Here is a 19,811-nt window from a genome sequence, read left to right as displayed (position 1 = left end):
ATTAAGGCATAGATAATGATTTCAGCAATGTTTGGTGGTGGGAAGAAGTAGAAGCCTAAGTAGGCAATGTTACAGGGGTAGAAGGTAGTGATCTCTCTGATGGCCCACATGTAAAATATAAAGTTGAGCTCAAGGTTGAATAGAATGGTAAAGTTGCACACCACCAGGCTCAGTCTGAGCAGGCAGTCAAGGAAGTTGATGCTAGAGGCATACAGGTGTTGCCGAGAATCAAACAAGTAGCTTCAGTTTTAGCACTATTGAGTTATAGGAAATTTTACTCAGAGAACTTGAAGTTAGGCAACTGGAGAGTACAGAAGCATTCCTACAGTGCTGGTGGCAGCAGAGAGGCAGTGGTTGTAATAGATCCCCTGTTTGCAGATGATGTCATTGAGAGCTCGCACAAAGTAGATGAACAGGTGACAACAAAGCATGGATACACCAGAGGTGACCTGTAGGATTGCTATAAAACAGGCTGGAATTGTGAAAAGAATGACTGAAAAGGTTAACCGTAAACAAGATGGCCTGAATAGAAGAGCTTGCAGAGGTGAGAACATACTGGTAAGTCTAAATATGACGGACAATAAAATGCTATATACGAACATGTAATGTTATTACCTGCACTTGGAGAACTTGCTGCCTTCTTTGGCAAATTAAAAATCTGTTCACCAGGATTGGGAGGAGGAATAGCATCTTGACCTTGTCGAGCAAGCACAGGATCATATTCTTTACCATCGTAGTTTGCATCAAAAAACTTCTTGAACCACTGGATGAATTCCAAGTTATCTTGAAAGCGACCTTTAACCAATCTTTCTACTGGAATAACCTGCACAACAAAAATAAATGTACAATTTTATTTGATGACATAAGAATCTAGTCTCACCAGATTCAGAAAGAACCAAGTTTTGGATATCTGTGCACAGTACTAAATCCTGATGAAACACCTTAGAGATAACATAAAATTAGAATAGTGCAATTGTTAGATTGTACAATTAAAGAACATTTCCTAATCTACTTACAAATTCTTCACAATTGGAATAAAATAGGATACAGCTTTGCACTGTGTATTTTATTTTCATCTTACATATTGAATGTATAAACAAGCTAGTTTTACTTTTTAAAAAAAATACCAGAATTGATTTCCGCTGGGGAGATGCCAAACATAGACAGAAAGAAGCAGAAAAAAAGAGTATGAAAGAGTGCCAGAGAGGAAGATGACATATTTCAGTACAGAAATAGCACTTTTATATACATTACATCAGTGACTACACGTCAGAAGGGGTATGGTAGCCTAGTGGTTATGTTACTGGACTTGTAATCCAGAGGTCGGAAACACGAGCTCAAATCCCACCATGGCAGCCGGGGAATTTAAATTCAATTAATTAACTAAAACTGGAATATAAAGCTATCATTAATGGTGACCATGAAACTACTGGATTGTCATAAAAACCCATCTGGTTCTCTAATGTCCTTTAGGGAAGGAAATCTGCTGCTGTTACCTGCTCTGGCCTATGTGTAACTCCATACCTAAAGCAATGTGGTTGACTCAACTTCCCTCTGAAATGGCCTAACAAGCCACTCAGTTGCATCAGAACTGCTGTGAAAAGCAGTAAGAATAAAAAAACCGGACGGACCACCCGGCATCGACCTCGGCACCAGATTCAGACACGACAGCGGCACACCAACACCAGTTGACCCTGCAAAGTCCTCCTCACCAACATCTGGGCACTTGTGCCAACATTGGGAGAGCTGTCCCACAGACTAGTCAAGCAACAGCCTGACAGTCATACTCACACAATCATACCATTCAGCCAGTGTCCCAGACACCTCCATCGCCCTCCCACAGCTGATGAATCAGTACTCCTTTATGTTGAGCACCACTTGGAAGTAGTAATGAGGGTAGCAAGGGCACAGAATTTACTCTGGGTGAGGGACTTCAATGTCCATCACCAAGAGTCGCTCGGTAGTAACAATACTAACCAAGCTGGCTGAGTCCTGAAGGACATAGCTGCCAGACTGGGCCTGCAGCAGGTAGAATAGTGAGGATGAGGTCAAGTAGGCTAGGAGTGACCAACGCACAAGTCCTTGTGGAGAGGAAGTCCCTTCTTCACATTGAGGATACCCTCCATTGTGTTGTGTGGGACTACCACCATGCTAAATGGGGTAGATTCAGAACAGATCATGCAGCTCAAAACTGGGCATCCATGAGGCACTGTGGACATCAACAGCAGCAGCAGAATTGTATTCCACCACAATCTGGAACCTCATGGCCCGGCATATTCCTCAATCTACCATTACCAACAAGCCAGGGGACCAACCCTGGTTCAATGAAGAATGTAGAAAAGCATTCCAGGAGCAGCACCAGGCTTAACTAAAAATGAGGTGCTAACCTGGTGAAGCTACAACACAGGACTACATGGATGCTAAACAGCAGAAGCAGCATGCTATAGACAGAGCTAAGTGATCCCACAACCAACGGATTGGATCAAAGCTCTGCAGTCCTGCCACATCCATTTATGAATGGTGGTGAACAATTAAACTATTAATGGGAGGAAACTCTATGAACATCCCCACTCTCAATGATGGCAGAGCCCAGTATGCGACTGCAAAAGACAAGGCTAAAGCGTTTGCAACTATCTTCAGGCTGAAGTGCAGAGTGGATAATCCATCTCGGCCTCCTCCTGAGGTCCCAACCATCACAGAAGCCAGTCTTCAGCCAATTCCACTCACTCCATGTGATATCCAGAAACGGCTGAGCGCACAGGCTCAGCAAAGGCTGTGGGCCCCGACAACATTCTAGCTGTCGTGCTGAAGACTTGTGTTCCAGAACTAGCCATGCCTCTTGCCAAGCTGTTCCAGTACAGCTACAACACTGGCATCTACCCAACAAAGTGGAAAATTGCTCAGGTATGTCCTGCTCACAATAAGCAGGACAAATCCTGACAAAGTACCACATCGAAGGCTGGTTAACAAAATTGAGACTCATGGAATAGGTGGGTCAGTGGTAGCTTGGATAAGGAATTGGCTTAAGGACAGAAAACAGCAACTTGTGGCAAATGGCTATTTTTCAGACTAGAGGATGGTAGACAGTGGTGTTCAAGGGTCAGTGCTGCGGCCACTGCTTATATAAAAAACTGACCTGGATATTGGAATACAGAGTAGAATTTCTAAATTTGCAGATGACACCAAACCTGGTGGTGTGGCAAAAAGTGAGGATGATACCAATCGACTGCAACAGGATATAGAAAGGCTAGCAGAATGGGCAGACAAGTGGCAGATGGAATTTAATACAGAGAAGTGAGAGGTGATGCATTTTGGCAGAAGGAACAGGGAGAGGCAATATACACTTAATGGCACAGTTTTAAAGAGCGTACAGGGACAGAGGGACCTGGGAGTTAAGGTGCATAGGTCCCTGAAAGTGGTGGGACATATTGAGAGAGTGGTTAGCAAAGCATATGGGATCTTGGACTTCATAAATAGAAGTATTGAGTACAAAAGTAGAGAAGTTATGCTGAACCTTTATAAAGCGCTGGTTAGGCCACAACTGGAGTATTGCGTCCAGTTCTGGTCACCACACTTTGGGAAGGATGTGAAGGACCTTGAGAGGGTGCAGAGGAGATTTACCAGAATGGTTCCGGGGATGGGGGATCTTAGCTACAAGGACAGGTTGGAGAAGCTAGATTTGTTTTCATTAGAGCAAAGGAGGTTGAGGGGTGATTTGATAGAGATGTACAAGATTATGATGGGTTTGGATAGGCTAGACAGGGAAAGGCTGTCCCCACTAGTTGACGGTACAAGGACGAGGAGACACATAGATTTAAGGTTTTGGGCAAGAGATACAGGGGGAATGTGAGGAAAAACTTTTTTACACAGCGAGTGGTGAGGATCTGGAACTCGCTGCCGACGGAAGTGGTGGAAGCGAAGACACTCAATGTTTTCAAGGGGAGACTGGAGAGTCACTTGAGGGAAATAAACTTGCAGGGCTACGGGGATAGAGCGGGGAATGGGACGGACTTAATTGCTCTACAGAGAGCTGGCACGGTTTCAATGGGCCAAATGGCCTCCTTATGTGCAGTTATGACTCTATGAAATCCAATCCGGCCAATTACCACCCCCATTAGCCTACTCTCAAATCATCAGTGATGGAAGGTATCGCTGACAGTGCTATTAAACAGCACTTACTCAACAATAACTTGCGCATCAATACTCAGTTTGGATTCAGTCAGGACCACTCGGCTCCAGACCTCATTAGAGCCATGGTCCAAACATGGACAAAAGAGCTGAATTCCAGAGGTGTGGGGAGAGTGACTGCTCTCGACATCAAGGAGTCTTAGTAAAATTGAAGTCGATGGGAATTGGGGAAAACTCTCCACTGGCTGGAGACATACTTTGCACAAAGGAAGATGATTGTGGTTGTTGGAGGACAATCATCTCAGCACCAGGACATCACTGCAGGTGTCTCTCAGGGCAGTGTCCTCGGCCCAACCATCTTCAGCTGCTTCATCAATGACCTTCCCCCCAACACAACTTCAGAAGTGGGAATGTTCGCTGATGATTGCAGTGTTCAGTTCCATTCGCAACTCCTCAGATAATGATGCAGTCCGTGCCCACATACAGCAAGACCTGGACAACATTCAGGCTTGGGCTGATAAGTGGAAGTAACATTCGCGCCACACAAGTGCCAGGCAATGACCATCTCCAACAAGAGAAAGTCTAACCACCTTCCCTTGACATTCAATGGCATTACCGGTGTCAAATCCTCAACCATCAACATCCTGGTGGTCACCATTGACCAGAAACTTAACTGGACCAGCCACATGAATACTGTGGCTAGAAGAGCAGTTCAGAGGCTGAGTATTCTGTGGCGGGTGACTCACTTCCTGACTCCCCAAAGTCTTTTCACCATCTATAAAGGTACAAGTCAGGAATGTGACTGAATACTCTCCACTTGCCTGGATGAGTGTAGCTCCAACAACACTCAAGAAGCTCAACACCATCCAGGACAAAGCAGCCGACTTGATTGGCACCCCATCCATGACCTTAAACATTAACTCCCACCACTAGCACACCATGTCTGCAGTGTGCACCATCTACAAGATGCGCTGCAGCTTCTCATCAAGGCTTCTTCGACAGCACCTCCCAAGCCAGCGACCTCCATCAACTAGAAGGACAAGGGCAGCAGGCGCATGGGAACACCACCTTCAAGTCACACACCATCCCGACTTGGAAATATACTGCCATTCCTTTATCATCGTTGGGTCAAAATCCTGGAACTGCCTAACTAACAGCACCGTGGGAGTACCTTCACTACACGGATTGCAGCAGTTCAAGGCGGCAGCTCACCACCACCTTCTCAAGGGCAATTAGGGATGGGCAATAAATGCTGGCCTTGGCAGCGACGCGTACTTCCCATGAACGAATAAAATGCAAGTTCTTTCTTTATTTCTTTGATAGGAAGTTGATTTACATTGCAAAGAAAATGTATTTTCAGAATATTGTGCAGAGCAAAATTACACATAAAAATTAAATTGCTATAGTAATGATAGTTTTACTAATGATTTCAGCTGTTTTAATGGATTTTTAATTCCTAAGGAAGTTTTGAAGGTAGAAAGACTTCTAAAAAGAACCAAGCGCCAATTTATTGTCTTTTTCGATTGGGAACATTTCTTTTAAAATTACGTGAAGTGACACAATTGTGCGCATCTGACAATATTTGCTCCACCTTCTTATAAACCTGCAGAAGAAGTTAGCCCTTTCCTCTGACAGCTTTTTTTTTTCAACCAAGCAACAACTTTAGTATTGCTGAATGAAATTTATATATTGGACATTATCAATTTAAGTTTCTTAATTTTAAGTGAATATTTTCCCATGGTGACAGAAGGAAAATTATGATTTGACAAATTAATCCCTTGGGCACTTAAGCAGAGCCACAATGGATTCTCAACTTTCTTTTGTTATATGGAAGTTATCTTGTAAACTAATTGCGAGCACTTCTGTCTCTAATGTTAAAATACCATGTAAACCAACAAGCCTGTTTATGAAATTAATAAGATAAATTGTTTCATGCACTCGAGATGGGAAAATCTAATTGAAGCTTAAGGGAATATAAAAATTTTCATTAAAGAAAATGGTGCAAAGCAGTCTAGGTGGTCCTGCCAATTGCTGTGTATTAAAGAAGAAAGTTTGTGGGGAAATAAAGTTGAACATTGACAAAACCTGTCAGTCCAATAATACTGCTGTTTAGATTTGGGATAAGTTTGAAATGATAAAATGGATTCAGGCACAATATAGCGGGTTATAAAGAATTTTAAAAATGCTAATAACTTGGACCAAGTGGGAATGTTTAATCTAGGTTTTCTATCTTTATTATTGTATTGGACAGTAAAGTTCCTCCAGGGTTCATGAATGACATATGAATAGTAAATAATGGGATGACCCACTTACAATGCAGATAGAAACAGGAAATGTTTAATTACACCACTAAATGGGAATCATTTTCTTAAGCAACTTGGCATAAATCACCTGGGTGCAATCTGGTATTAATGTACATTCTAGTGAAAGTCATGAAAGTGCAGTTAAGAATAGTAAATTGATAGCTTTCTCAGAGAGTTTTGTGTCCTTGCCTATGAACTTTTAAGAAAACTGCATTTGATAGCCTACTCACTACCCGAGACATTGGGACCATACAGAGGGAGATGAGCAAAGATCTCCAGGTGACTGCGATCTTTTGATGAGATCACCTGAAAGCCCAAGAATGGCCTGTATCGGATGGCATGTGTGGCATGATATTGGGATACCGGTGGGTGAGTGCAGACATGATATGTTACACATGAAGCAATTACCATCCGGAAATGCGTGGTGAATTTGCACTGAAGAACGGGTCTCAGACATGCTCAGTTACTTGACAATAACAAGGCATGAAATGGTTAAATGTGGCTCAGGAGAATGAGACAACTTTTAAGCACTGACACATACTCCATTGACAAATTATCTAATTAATGAAACAATCACGATAGAGTTAAACACACTGGTACCTGTCAGAGGGATTAAAATTTAAGTAAAAAGCGACATAGGATTTGGATTGGGACAATTGAAGGCTAAGGAGAAATAAATTTAGCAAGAATTATCCACAAGATGGATACGAGTAAGAGAAATCTGGAGAATCTTTTAAGTCCATAATTTGTTGATTAGATGTTAAACTGTAGCTTTCTTTATAATGTTCGTTTTCTTGGTCTGCATCATTGTCGCTTGAAATTTATGTATTTAGTTGACGTGCTAATTTTGCAAGACTGATTTATAACTGTGACAGTAATAATTGTGTTTTGTAGGCATCAGATCATGGAAAATCAGGAAGTAGAATCAGTATGGCTGGAGATAAGGAATAACAAGGGTTAGAAGACACTGTTGCAGTAGTATATATGTCCCCGAACAGCAGCTATACCGTTGGACAGAATATTAATCAAGAAATAGTAGGAGCTTGCAACAAAGGTAATGCAATAATCTTGAGGGACTTTAATCTTCATATAGATGGGGCAAGTCAAATTGGCAATGGTAGTCTGGAGGACAAGTTCATGGAATGCATTCGGGACAGTTTCCGAGAACAATATGTCATGGAACCAACCAGGGAACAGGCTATTTTAGATCTTGTATTGTGTAATGAGACATGGTTAATTAGCAATCTCAGTGTGGAGATGTCGGTGTTGGACTGGGGTGGACAAATGTAAGAACACCAGGTCATCACCTGATGAAGGAGCAGCACTCCGAAAGCTTGTGATTTCAAATAAAACTGTTGGACTATAAGCTGGTGTTGTGTGACTTCTTACAGCAATCTCATAGTAAAGGATCCTCTGGGGCAGAGTTATCATAATATGATAGAATTTCACATTAATTTTGAGTGATTTGCTCAAGTCCGAAACTTGAGTCTTAAAGTTAAATAAAGCGAATTACATAAGTATGAGGGGCGAGTTGGCGAAGGTAGATTGGAAAAATAGATTAAAAGGTATGGAGGTAGATAAGCAGTGGCTAGCATTTAAAGAAATATTGCTTAATTCTCAACAAAAATACATTCCATTGAGAAACAAAAACTAAAACAGGAAAAGTGATCCAACCATGGCTAACTAAAGAAGTTAAGGATAGCATCAGACTGAAAGAAGCTTATAATGTTGCAAAGAATAATAGTAAGCCTGAGGATTGGGAAGAGTTTCAGAAACCAGCAAAGGTTGACCAAAAAATAGATAAAAAGGGAAAAAATAGAATGAGAGAAAACTAGCAAGAAATATAAAAGCAGACTTTAAGAGTTTCTACAAGTATGTAAAAAGGAAAAGAGTAGCAAAAGTAAACGTTGGTCCCTTGGAGGCTGAGACAGGAGAAGTTATTATGGGGAATAAGGAAATGGCAGAAAGGTTAAACAAATATTTTGTATCTGCTTTCACAGTAGAAGACACAAAAAGCATTCCAAAAATGGTGGGGAACCAAGGGTCTAATGAGGGTGAGGAACTTAATGTAATTAATATAAGTAGAGAAAAAGTACGAGAGAGACTAATGGGACTAAAAGCCGACAAATCCCCTGGACCTGACAGCCTACATCCTAGGGTTCTAAAAGAGGTGGCTGAAGAGATAGTGGATGCATTGGTTTTGATCTTACAAAATCCCTAAATTCTAAAATGGTCCCAGCGGATTGGAAGGTCGCAAATGTAACACCGCTATTCAAGAAAGGAGGGAGAGAAAAAACAGGGAACTACAGGCCAGTTAGCCTGACATCAGTCGTTGGGAAAATGCTGCAAACCATTGTAAAGGAAGTGATATCAGGGCACTTAGAAAATCATAACATGATTAGGCAGAGTCAACATGGTTTATGAAAGGGAAATTGTGTTTGACAAATTATTAGAGTTTTTTGAGGATGTAACTAGCTGGGTAGATAAAGAGGAACAAGTGGATGTAGTATACTTAGGTTTCCAAAAGGCATTCGATAAGGTGCCACACAAAAGGCTATTACACAAGATTAGGGCTCATGGGGTTGGGGGTGGATAGAGGATTGGTTAACGGACAGAAAACAGAGAGTATGGATAAACGGATGTTTTTCAGGTTGGCAGGCTGTAACGAATGGGGTGCCGCAAGGATCAGTGTTGGGGCCTCGGCTATTTACAATCTATATTAATGACCTAGATGAAGGGACCGAGTGTAATGTATCCAAGTTTGCTGATGATACAAAGCTAGGTGGGGCAGTAAGCTGTGAGGAGAACACAAAGAATCTGCAAAGGGATATAGATAGACTAAGTGAGTGGGCAGTAAGATGGCAGATGGAGTATAATGTAGGGAAATGTGAGGTTATTCACTTTGGTAGGAAGAATAGAAAATCAAAATATTTTTCAATTGGTGAAAAACTTTCAAATGTTGGTGTTCAGAGAGATTTGGGTTTCGTCGTGCAAGAAACACAGAAAGCTAGCATGCAGGTACAGCAAGCAATAAGGAAGGCAAATGGCATGTTGGCCTTTATTGCAAGGGGTTGGAGTATAAGAGTAAGGAAGTCTTGCTATAATTGTACAGGGCCTTGGTGAGACCACACCTGGAGTACTGTGCACAATTTTGGTCTCCTGATCTAAGGAAGGGTATACTTGCCTTGGAGGCGGTGCAACGAAGGTTCACTAGATTGATTCCTGGGATGAGAGGGCTGTCCTGTGATGAGAGATTGTGTAGAATGGGCGTATACTCCCTGGAATTTAGAAGAATGAGAGGTGATCTCATTGAAACATACAAGATTCTGAAGAGGATTGGCAGGGTAGATGCTGAGAGGTTGTTTCCCCTGGCTGGAGTCTCTAGAACTAGGGGGCATAGTCTCAGGATAAGGGGTAGGCCATTTAAGACTGAGATGAGGAGGAATTTCTTCACTCAGAGGGTTGTGAATCTTTGGAATTCTCTGCCCCAGAGGGCTGTGCATGCTGAGTACATTCAAGGCTGAGATAGATTTTTGGCCTCTAGGGGAATCGAGGGATATGGAGATCGGGCGGTAAAGTGGAGTTGAGGTCGATGATCAGCCACGATCTTATTGAATGGCGGAGCAGGCTCGAGGGGCCGTATGGCCTACTCCTCTTATTTCTTAAGTTATGAAAAATATGAGGTGGTTTTGGTGGTGTTTCCTGTGTGAAGCACTGACTAACACGAGTAAGGTGACACAGTGGGATTGGGAACCAAGAGAGTGGTGGGAGACAGAGTGAATAGGAAAGAGGAGACAAGCTCCTACTCGATCTCTAGTCCGATCACCCGCGAGGGATTCTTCCTTAGGATGTGCAATGTTACTCGGACTGTGGTGACAACATACTTGATTGAGGAAGGTGTGGGTGTAAAACGATCAGGGAAAAGGAACCTACAGTGTCACTACTACCGCAACGAACATGCTTTACGGGTTTAACAGGACCTGTCCCATTAATAGCCCCAGTTTCTGCTTCATACCACATCTACCCACAACCATCAACTAACACGTTTTACTCAATATCAAAAACCTATGCTCAAGTGAAACTGACAGTAAATGAGACACTTACGTATGGGCTGCACAATTATGTGGCACAATTCGGGTACAACATTCCCCTGCTGTCTGAGGGCTTCCGTGAGCTCATGATGCGACTGAACTCCTCCCTAAAGCATTTTTATGTGTTGGAGCAAGACAACTCGAGAATAGATATTGAAATTGACAGCACAGGGGACAATTTACACTGGTGGGATATCGGGCTTACTATATCAGCACACCCTTGGGTTTGTATTATTTCACACGCTCTTGCAGTACTCCAGCTTGTAATGGTAGTGCATTTGATGTATGTAACCCACTTAGTAAAAACTATGTTAAGGAGGCTTAAGCTGGACTATTGGAGGAGGCTCGACTCTGGAAGGGCCCTAAATAAAACAAAAAAAGAGAACCCTTCTCCACTGGCGCATAAGCCAATTGTGTACTTATGCCTATAACTAACCAGCACTAACAAATTAATTGAGCACACCGAAAGAGAAGATCTGAGACGAAGGAGAGAAGACCCCAGGCAGGGCAAGATCAGGTAAGATAGAAGAAACAGAGGAGACCCCAGGCGGGGCAGAATTGGAACACCGGAACAGTGAATTGAATTTGAGTGAGGGGGTCAGAGAACTGCTCCTCCCCCTCAAGTGTGTGGACTGTGAGAATACTAGGAAAGTCTCCACTTCACATTCACTTACTAACTAACTTAAAATAGACACACTGAATGAACCATCGAACCAATAATCCAGAGTTGGCACGGTTGGTAGAGGGTCGAAAATGAGAAGTCGAATAGAGTTTTCTCTCTCTCAAGGTGGGGAGTCTGTTAGAAATTAGGGGTACCTAAAATGTATATGGTTACATGAATGAAATTGTGACGCGAATAATACTGTGTGTTTAGATGATTGTGTTAGAGCTCGAGATAAAATGTCTTCAGGCTAGTATTAGAGTAACTGGATACTTAAAATTTGATAACATTTTTGGTTCTCTGTGGATGTTATAACATTCTACACAGTGGCAGTCATATATGACCTTGCTTCCCAGGCCAGCTGTCTGCTGTTTGTGTGCTAAGGCGGCTGCTATCTTTAATTTGGCCAACCCCAAGGCCCAACGCCTATGTTTCTTCCATTACCGTTGATAACCACATTATAATGCTAAGTTAGGATTTTGACTTTGTTTAACAAAACTGCTTGCTAAAATGTGTAAGTTAACCAGTGTGAGAATAGAATAGAGGGTATCTTTGGGAATTTAATGATTCATTCCATGGTACAATAGTCTGATAATGGAATGAAATAGTTAGTTTGCACAGCTAAACTACATGAACAACTTTGAACATAAGTAACTGATAACAAGCAGCTACGAACATCTGAAGGCCGAGAATGGTATGCCTGACTACAAACTTGGGAGGACAGGGCCAGATGAGATATGGGGAAAACAGTCCTCAGCATATTTTACCCCAGGTAGAAAAAGTATAAAAGACCTGAAAAGCCCCGAGCGCAGACGGTGGAGTGAAAAGCTCCCGAGAGTGGATCCATGCTGACCTTGGTCTAACATTCTTGGGCAGTTCAAGAAGAGAGACACGCGAGACGAGGAGGAGAGCTGGTCGCACTCACCAGCCGCCTGTCCGATCAGGGCCGATACTTGCTGCTTTTCACGGTCGTATGTTTTTGCTGTATAACTAATGTTATATTCCGCCTTAAACTCTGATTAAACACAATATACCCACCGTATTGGTTGCAGTTGATTCTGATTATTCGAAAGACCAGATAAGCTAATCTCTACATGCTGCATATTGTAGAAGTGAATTCATTTTTTTTTCACATGAGTAGGCTGGTATCATAACTTTTGAATCAGAAAATCAACTTTGAATATCCTTTTCATCTATTTTAGTAAGGATCATGCTTGAAGAACAAAAAATGTTGGGGATTTATAAACATGAATTGACAACAGCAAGAATTTTATAAGGATTTGAAAAAATAGCCTAATCAGATTATTGCTGTAAGCCACTACTAACTAAGGGAAAACCTCCCCCCAAAAAGTTCATCCTTCTTTTGTTAAGATGCCAACATTCTATAAATGTTGTGCATTTATATAAATTTTCTGTTATTTCATATGACTAAAGGATAGGAAGTAGTGAATAGGAGCAAATGGATATTTCTTGGATTGGCATGATGTATCTAGTGGCATGTCAAGGTGTCTGTTGTGTTCGTGATACATGTAAATGATTTGACAGATAAGGAATATCATTTTACTGAGAACTAAATATGAAGTGGTACTGTATATTTTGGAGAAAAAACAAAAAGTAATATACCCCATAACACTAAACTTATCAACTGAATCATATATGCCAACCAGTGCAGTTTACTGAGTTCTGTCCATGTTTGCTGACAAAAATCAGTGCATGCTGCTGCCTCTGCCCACTCTGTCAAAACCACGTTAGAATTCTTCACAATTCGCTTGTGGTATTGTGCTAGTGTGTAATCAGCAGAGTGGTGAGAAAATAATTTCATTGTTATTTTGAACTTCTGCTGGAACAAAGTTAAAAGGAAGTGAGTGCTCTTGGTCAATAGTGAGGAGCCACATCAAGTCTGGCTGCAATCTAAAGATATTCTGAAGTTAGCTCAAACATAGAAGAACAAAATTTGGTGGCCTTATTCTGAATACGATTCTTTAACTTTTTGATTTTCTCCCTGTAATTAAGTAGTTTAATAAACATTAATGAACAATGAATATATAAAAATATGCTTGAAGAAATGTTGGAATTTCAGTGTGTAAATGCAGTGACTGCTAAGGAATTGAGCCAAACAAGCCAAGAATTTTCCAGGTTTAATCCCTTGATTGCAAACATGTCAGCCATCAGAATTTCACACTGACAGTCAGCACTTACGGAATTATGTTAGTATTAGTTGATTAAAAATAAGCACTTCCCCATGCTCCTCTTCTGAAGTTACCCAAAATATGCCGCAGTTCTCATTTGCCCCGGGTGGAGCCTGTGCACATGCACAATTGTGTGGGTCCCATGATGGGTCATGATCAGCACCCAGCACCAAACAAGAAATCACATGGCTCCCTCAAATGTTCTGGCACCCAGTGAAGTGAAAATACTGTAGACAGTGATGTACCACAGAGACTGATTATGCAAATTGTACTGAAGAGAACATGTAAAATGTATCATAATAATGAAATATACTGGGTAGAGTGATGTAAAAATGTACAGGTAGCTGATACATAAATGCCAAACATCAGCACTTTACTGATGCTCGAGGTTGGGAGGGGGAAAACAGAGAATGACAATGGTCTTGGGAAACAGTGCAGGAATCACAAGCTTGCTTTGGAGCTGCCTTATCTGAAGCTAGTGAATAGGATTCTGTTAGAAGAATGGTATTCCAAGAGCAATTATGGTTTCTATCCACAAAAAAAGGAGAATCCCAGACAGCCTGAAAGCTACCTAGCATCTTTGGGTTGTCATGGCGTGCATGTTGGAGGTCTGCAGTATAATCACAGGCAGTATTTTGCTCTCACAAGGAATGTATAAAGCATGTTACAGTTTTATACAGTATAGCGGAATATCAAGACTCAAGGGTAATCTACTTGGATTGTTTTCATTGACTTGTAAGGTTTTTGATTTTGTGCGTTCTACTAAAATCATGAATCAGGACCCGATGGAACTATGTAACCAAAGCTTGGGTTTTTAAAAAATCAAGGATGTATACACCAGCTTCAAGATTCATGTATGGGAAGATGGGAGACTAGCTGAATCTCTCTTGCTCACTCAAAAAATTGAGGGAAGACTTTCTACCGGCAACCATCCTATCCGATATCTTCGTCAACTATGGCCCAGAAATTCGGGTCGGAGGCTTCCCGCGGGTGCAGGCCTCCGACCTGCACTTACCTAGCGCGCCGGCCATTGAGCTGTGGGCCCGCGTGGGATTCCAATCCTGGGCCTGCTCCAACTGCCGGCACGCAGTGCTTGCATATCCCAGGGGCGCAGTTAGTGCGATGCATCCCCTGGGATCATGTGGGCCATGGAGAGCCAATGGTAGCAGGGAATGCCCGTTGATAAAATTGACAGGAAGAGCTGTCAAAACCATAAATACTATAAGCCCCAAAACATCACAAAAACTTCAAATAAATTTGTTAAAAAATCACATTTTTAAAATAACTAAATCATATAAAATAACTATTTTCAACAATAATTTAAATTTTTGAAAAAATTAATTACATTTTCTAACGGGGCTAAAAATAAACTTACCTTTCTTTAAAGTACCAGCTGAAGTGCCCGGCGGTGCCGAGGGTCTTTTGAGGGCATGTTGTTGTTGGAAGAGAGCGAGCGGGCGACTGGGGGGGGGGGGAAAGAGAGCGAGCGACTGGGGGGGGGGGGGGGGAAAGAGAGCGAGCGACTGGGGGGGGGGGGAAAAGAGAGCGAGCGACTGGGGGGGGGGGAAAGAGAGCGAGCGACTGGGGGGGGGGGGAGAAAGAGAGCGAGCGACTGGGGGGGGGGGAAGAGAGCGAGCGACTGGGGGGGAAGAGAGCGAGCGACTGGGGGGGGAAGAGAGCGAGCGACTGGGGGGGGAAGAGAGCGAGCGACTGGGGGGGGAAGAGAGCGAGCGACTGGGGGGGGAAGAGAGCGAGCGACTGGGGGGGGGGAAGAGAGCGAGCGACTGGGGGGGGAAGAGAGCGAGCGACTGGGGGGGGAAGAGAGCGAGCGACTGGGGGGGGAAGAGAGCGAGCGACTGGGGGGGGGGGAAGAGAGCGAGCGACTGGGGGGGGAAGAGAGCGAGCGACTGGGGGGGGAAGAGAGCGAGCGACTGGGGGGGGAAGAGAGCGAGCGACTGGGGGGGGGAAGAGAGCGAGCGACTGGGGGGGGGGGAAGAGAGCGAGCGACTGGGGGGGGAAGAGAGCGAGCGACTGGGGGGGGAAGAGAGCGAGCGACTGGGGGGGGGAAGAGAGCGAGCGACTGGGGGGGGGAAGAGAGCGAGCGACTGGGGGGGGGAAGAGAGCGAGCGACTGGGGGGGAAGAGAGCGAGCGACTGGGGGGGGGAAGAGAGCGAGCGACTGGGGGGGGGAAGAGAGCGAGCGACTGGGGGGGGGGAAGAGAGCGAGCGACTGGGGGGGGGAAGAGAGCGAGCGACTGGGGGGGAAGAGAGCGAGCGACTGGGGGGAAGAGAGCGAGCGACTGGGGGGGAAGAGAGCGAGCGACTGGGGGGAAGAGAGCGAGCGACTGGGGGGGAAGAGAGCGAGCGACTGGGGGGGAAGAGAGCGAGCGACTGGGGGGGAAGAGAGCGAGCGACTGGGGGGGGAAGAGAGCGAGCGACTGGGGGGGAAGAGAGCGAGCGACTGGGGGGGGAAGAGAGCGAGCGACTGGGGGGGGGAAGAGAGCGAGCGACTGGGGGGGGAAGAGAGCGAGCGACTGGGGGGGGAAGAGAGCGAGCGACTGGGGGGGAAGAGAGCGAGCGACTGGGGGGGAAGAGAGCGAGCGACTGGGGGGGGAAGAGAGCGAGCGACTGGGGGGGAAGAGAGCGAGCGACTGGGGGGGGAAGAGAGCGAGCGACTGGGGGGGAAGAGAGCGAGCGACTGGGGGGGGAAGAGAGCGAGCGACTGGGGGGGAAGAGAGCGAGCGACTGGGGGGGAAGAGAGCGAGCGACTGGGGGGGGAAGAGAGCGAGCGACTGGGGGGGGGGAAGAGAGCGAGCGACTGGGGGGGGAAGAGAGCGAGCGACTGGGGGGGGAAGAGAGCGAGCGACTGGGGGGGGAAGAGAGCGAGCGACTGGGGGGGGAAGAGAGCGAGCGACTGGGGGGGGGGAAGAGAGCGAGCGACTGGGGGGGGAAGAGAGCGAGCGACTGGGGGGGGAAGAGAGCGAGCGACTGGGGGGGAAGAGAGCGAGCGACTGGGGGGGGAAGAGAGCGAGCGACTGGGGGGGGAAGAGACGCGAGCGACTGGGGGGGGAAGAGAGCGAGCGACTGGGGGGGGAAGAGAGCGAGCGACTGGGGGGGGAAGAGAGCGAGCCTGGGGGGGAAGAGAGCGAGCGACTGGGGGGGGAAGAGAGCGAGCGACTGGGGGGGGGAAGGAGCGAGCGACTGGGGGGGAAGAGAGCGCGAGCGACTGGGGGGGGAAGAGAGCGAGCGACTGGGGGGGGAAGAGAGCGAGCGCTGGGGGGGGAAGAGAGCGAGCGACTGGGGGGGGGGGGGGGAGGAAGGGGGGAGAGCGAGCGACTGAAGAGAGCGAGCGACTGGGGGGGGAAGAGAGCGAGCGACTGGGGGGGGAAGAGAGCGAGCGACTGGGGGGGAAGAGAGCGAGCGACTGGGGGGGGAAGAGAGCGAGCGACTGGGGGGGGAAGAGAGCGAGCGACTGGGGGGGGGGGGGGAAGAGAGCGAGCGACTGGGGGGGGGGAAGAGAGCGAGCGACTGGGGGGGGGGGAAGAGAGCGAGCGACTGGGGGGGGGGGAAGAGAGCGAGCGACTGGGGGGGGGGGAAGAGAGCGAGCGACTGGGGGGGGGGAAGAGAGCGAGCGACTGGGGGGGGAAGAGAGCGAGCGACTGGGGGGGGGGGAAGAGAGCGAGCGACTGGGGGGGGGGGAAGAGAGCGAGCGACTGGGGGGGGGGAAGAGAGCGAGCGACTGGGGGGGGGGGGGGAAGAGAGCGAGCGACTGGGGGGGGAAGAAGAGAGCGAGCGACTGGGGGGGGGGGAAGAGAGCGAGCGACTGGGGGGGGGGGGGGAAGAGAGCGAGCGACTGGGGGGGGGGGGGGGGGGGGGGGGAAGAGAGCGAGCGACCGGGGGGGGGAAGAGAGCGAGCGACCGGGGGGAAGAGAGCGAGCGACCGGGGGGGAAGAGAGCGAGCGACCGGGGGGGAAGAGAGCGAGCGACCGGGGGGAAGAGAGCGAGCGACCGGGGGAAGAGAGCGAGCGACCGGGGGGAAGAGAGCGAGCGACCGGGGGGAAGAGAGCGAGCGACCGGGGGGAAGAGAGCGAGCGACCGGGGGGAAGAGAGCGAGCGACCGGGGGAAGAGAGCGAGCGACCGGGGGGGAAGAGAGCGAGCGACTGGGGGGAGGAAAGGGGGAGGGGAGGAAAAAGTGGGGGTGGAGAGGAAAGGGGGTGGGAGGAAGGGGGTTGGGGAGGAAGGGGGTGGAGGGAGGAGGAAAGCGGGGTGAGGAGGAAAGGGGGGGGAGGAGGAAAGGGGGGGGGAGGAGGAAAGGGGGGGACAGAAGTGGGGGGGAGGAAAGGGGAAAGAAGGGGGAGGGGGAAGAAGGGGGAGGGGGGGAAGAAGGGGGAGAGGGGGGAAGAAGGGGGAGAGGGGGGAAGAAGGAGGAGAGGGGGGAAGAAGGGGGAGAGGGGGGAAGAAGGAGGAGAGGGGGGGAAGAAGGGGGAGAGGGAGCCCCCCGCCCTCCCGAGGCCCGATCTCCTGAGCCCCGATCTCCCGAGCCCCGCCCAGATCTCCCGAGCCCCGCCCCCCGAGGCTCGCCCCCCCGATCCCCCGCCTCTCTCCCCCCCCCCCCCCCCCCCCACCCCGAGCCACGATCTGCCGAACCCCGCCCGAGCCGGCTTCAAGAGCAGAGAGAAAGACACCGCCGCGCAACCTACCGCGTGAGGCCCGACTGGACTCAAGTCGCGCGCGCTGACTCCTGCCCCACCCGCCTTCACAAAGATGGCGGCGATCGCGAGCCGCTTGTTCAGCGCGACGGGAGGTGCCTAGCTTGGGCGTGGCTGGGCAACAGAGGCCCAGGCTTACAGGCCTGGAAAAAACGGTAAAAGGTAGGAAAATTCTAGTTGTTAAGAGAAAAGATTTACAAATTAATTAACTTTTTTAAAAAAAGAATGTGTGTTTTAAAAGCAACTTTTTTTTGCTGGAAATGTAGATTTGAAAAGAAACACGCAGAAAGTGGGAAAAAGAAATAAACAGTTTGGAATCAAGATGGTGGCCACTCACCTTGGTTCAGAATGTTAAGGCCCGCCCACACGCACCGATTGGTCAACCGTCAGGTCACTGAACTGTAGGATTGGTCAATCATCACATCACTCAACTGTAGGATGGCCCGCCCCCACTCGATGCAAATGAGCGGATAATGAGCAAAATTTTGAACGTTTTTTGGATACCGTCGGCACAATTTTTGTCCGAGCAAAAAGTAAATATGCCTACAAGAGTCCCCTAATGATGAGCTTTCTTTTGATATAACGTGTAGGTACGCTCTGTAACTTTTGATTGTATAGCCGGACAGAGAGACAGACAGAGAGACAGAGAGACAGACAGAGAGACAGACAGAGAGACAGACAGAGAGACAGACAGAGAGACAGACAGAGAGACAGACAGAGAGACAGACAGAGAGACAGACAGAGAGACAGACAGACATATCCTTTTATATATATATATATATATATATATATAGATAGATATAGATTTAAAAATAATAAACCTGTGGTACAAAGGTTTTAATTTTAATTAATTCACCACTTACCTTGTTAAAAGCAGGCCTTGTGCGTTATATGTGTAACGCCTGGAGACTTACCCTCCCGGAGAAACCTAGAAAAAAAAACGAAGTTCAATGCGCACGCGCTGCCTCTCCGGCGCACGCGTTCCACCTCTGAACCCCTTCTTTCAAGGGAACGGAAGTTCCGGTTTCCCGCGCATGCGCAGTGCATGCACGAAACCGGCAGTTCCATTGGGCCTATGGGTGAGTACCCCGTGCGTACTCACCCGTGGAGACCAGAATTTCTGGGCCAATGTCTTGGATGACATTGTAAGGGACAGGTTTGATGTATATGATCCAGGCAGTTGTAAAGAACGGATACTTTCATTTTTAGCAGATAGAAACATAGAACAAAGAAAAATAGGAGCAAGAGTAGGCCATTCGGCCCTTCGAGCCTGCTCTGCCATTCAATATGATCATGGCTGATCCTCTATCTCAATACCATATTCCGGCTCTCTCCCCATACCCCTTGATGCCTTTTCTATCTATCCCCTTCTTAAATATATTCAGTGACTTGGCCTCCACAGCCTTCTGTGGTAGAGAATTCCACAGGTTCACCACCCTCTGAGTGAAGAAATGTCTCATCTCAGTCCTACATGTCCTACCCTGTATCCTGAGATTGTGACCCCTCGTTCTAGACCCTCCAGCCAAGGCAAACATCCTCCCTGCATCCAGTCTGTCTAGCCCTGTCAGAATTTTATACGTTTCAATGAGATCCCCTCATATTCTTCTAAACTCGAGTGAATACATACCAGTCGACCCAATCACTCCTTATATGACAGTCCTGCCATCCCAGGAATCAGTCTGGTGAATCTTCGCTGCACTCCTTACCTAAGAAAGGATATACTTGCTATA

General features: G+C 47.0%; 1 protein-coding gene across 7 annotated transcripts in view; it reads right to left on the bottom strand.

Annotated features, from left to right (window-relative positions):
- mapre2 (microtubule-associated protein, RP/EB family, member 2) overlaps positions 1-19,811 on the bottom strand; it is a 204,524-nt gene that overhangs the window by 7,836 nt on the left and 176,877 nt on the right. For all 7 annotated transcript variants that reach the window (XM_085992876.1, XM_085992878.1, XM_085992881.1 and 4 more), the window contains exon 4: positions 616-823. In XM_085992876.1, the coding sequence (XP_085849002.1) occupies positions 616-823 (208 nt within the window). The remainder of the gene's footprint in view (positions 1-615; positions 824-19,811) is intronic.

This window comes from Somniosus microcephalus, chromosome 7, assembly GCF_052327205.1.
Source record: "Somniosus microcephalus isolate GS21.2 chromosome 7, FLI_Smic_1.0, whole genome shotgun sequence".
NCBI lineage: Eukaryota > Metazoa > Chordata > Chondrichthyes > Squaliformes > Somniosidae > Somniosus > Somniosus microcephalus.
Note: the sequence above shows the minus strand (reverse complement) of the source record. Positions and strands in the feature narration are given on the sequence as shown.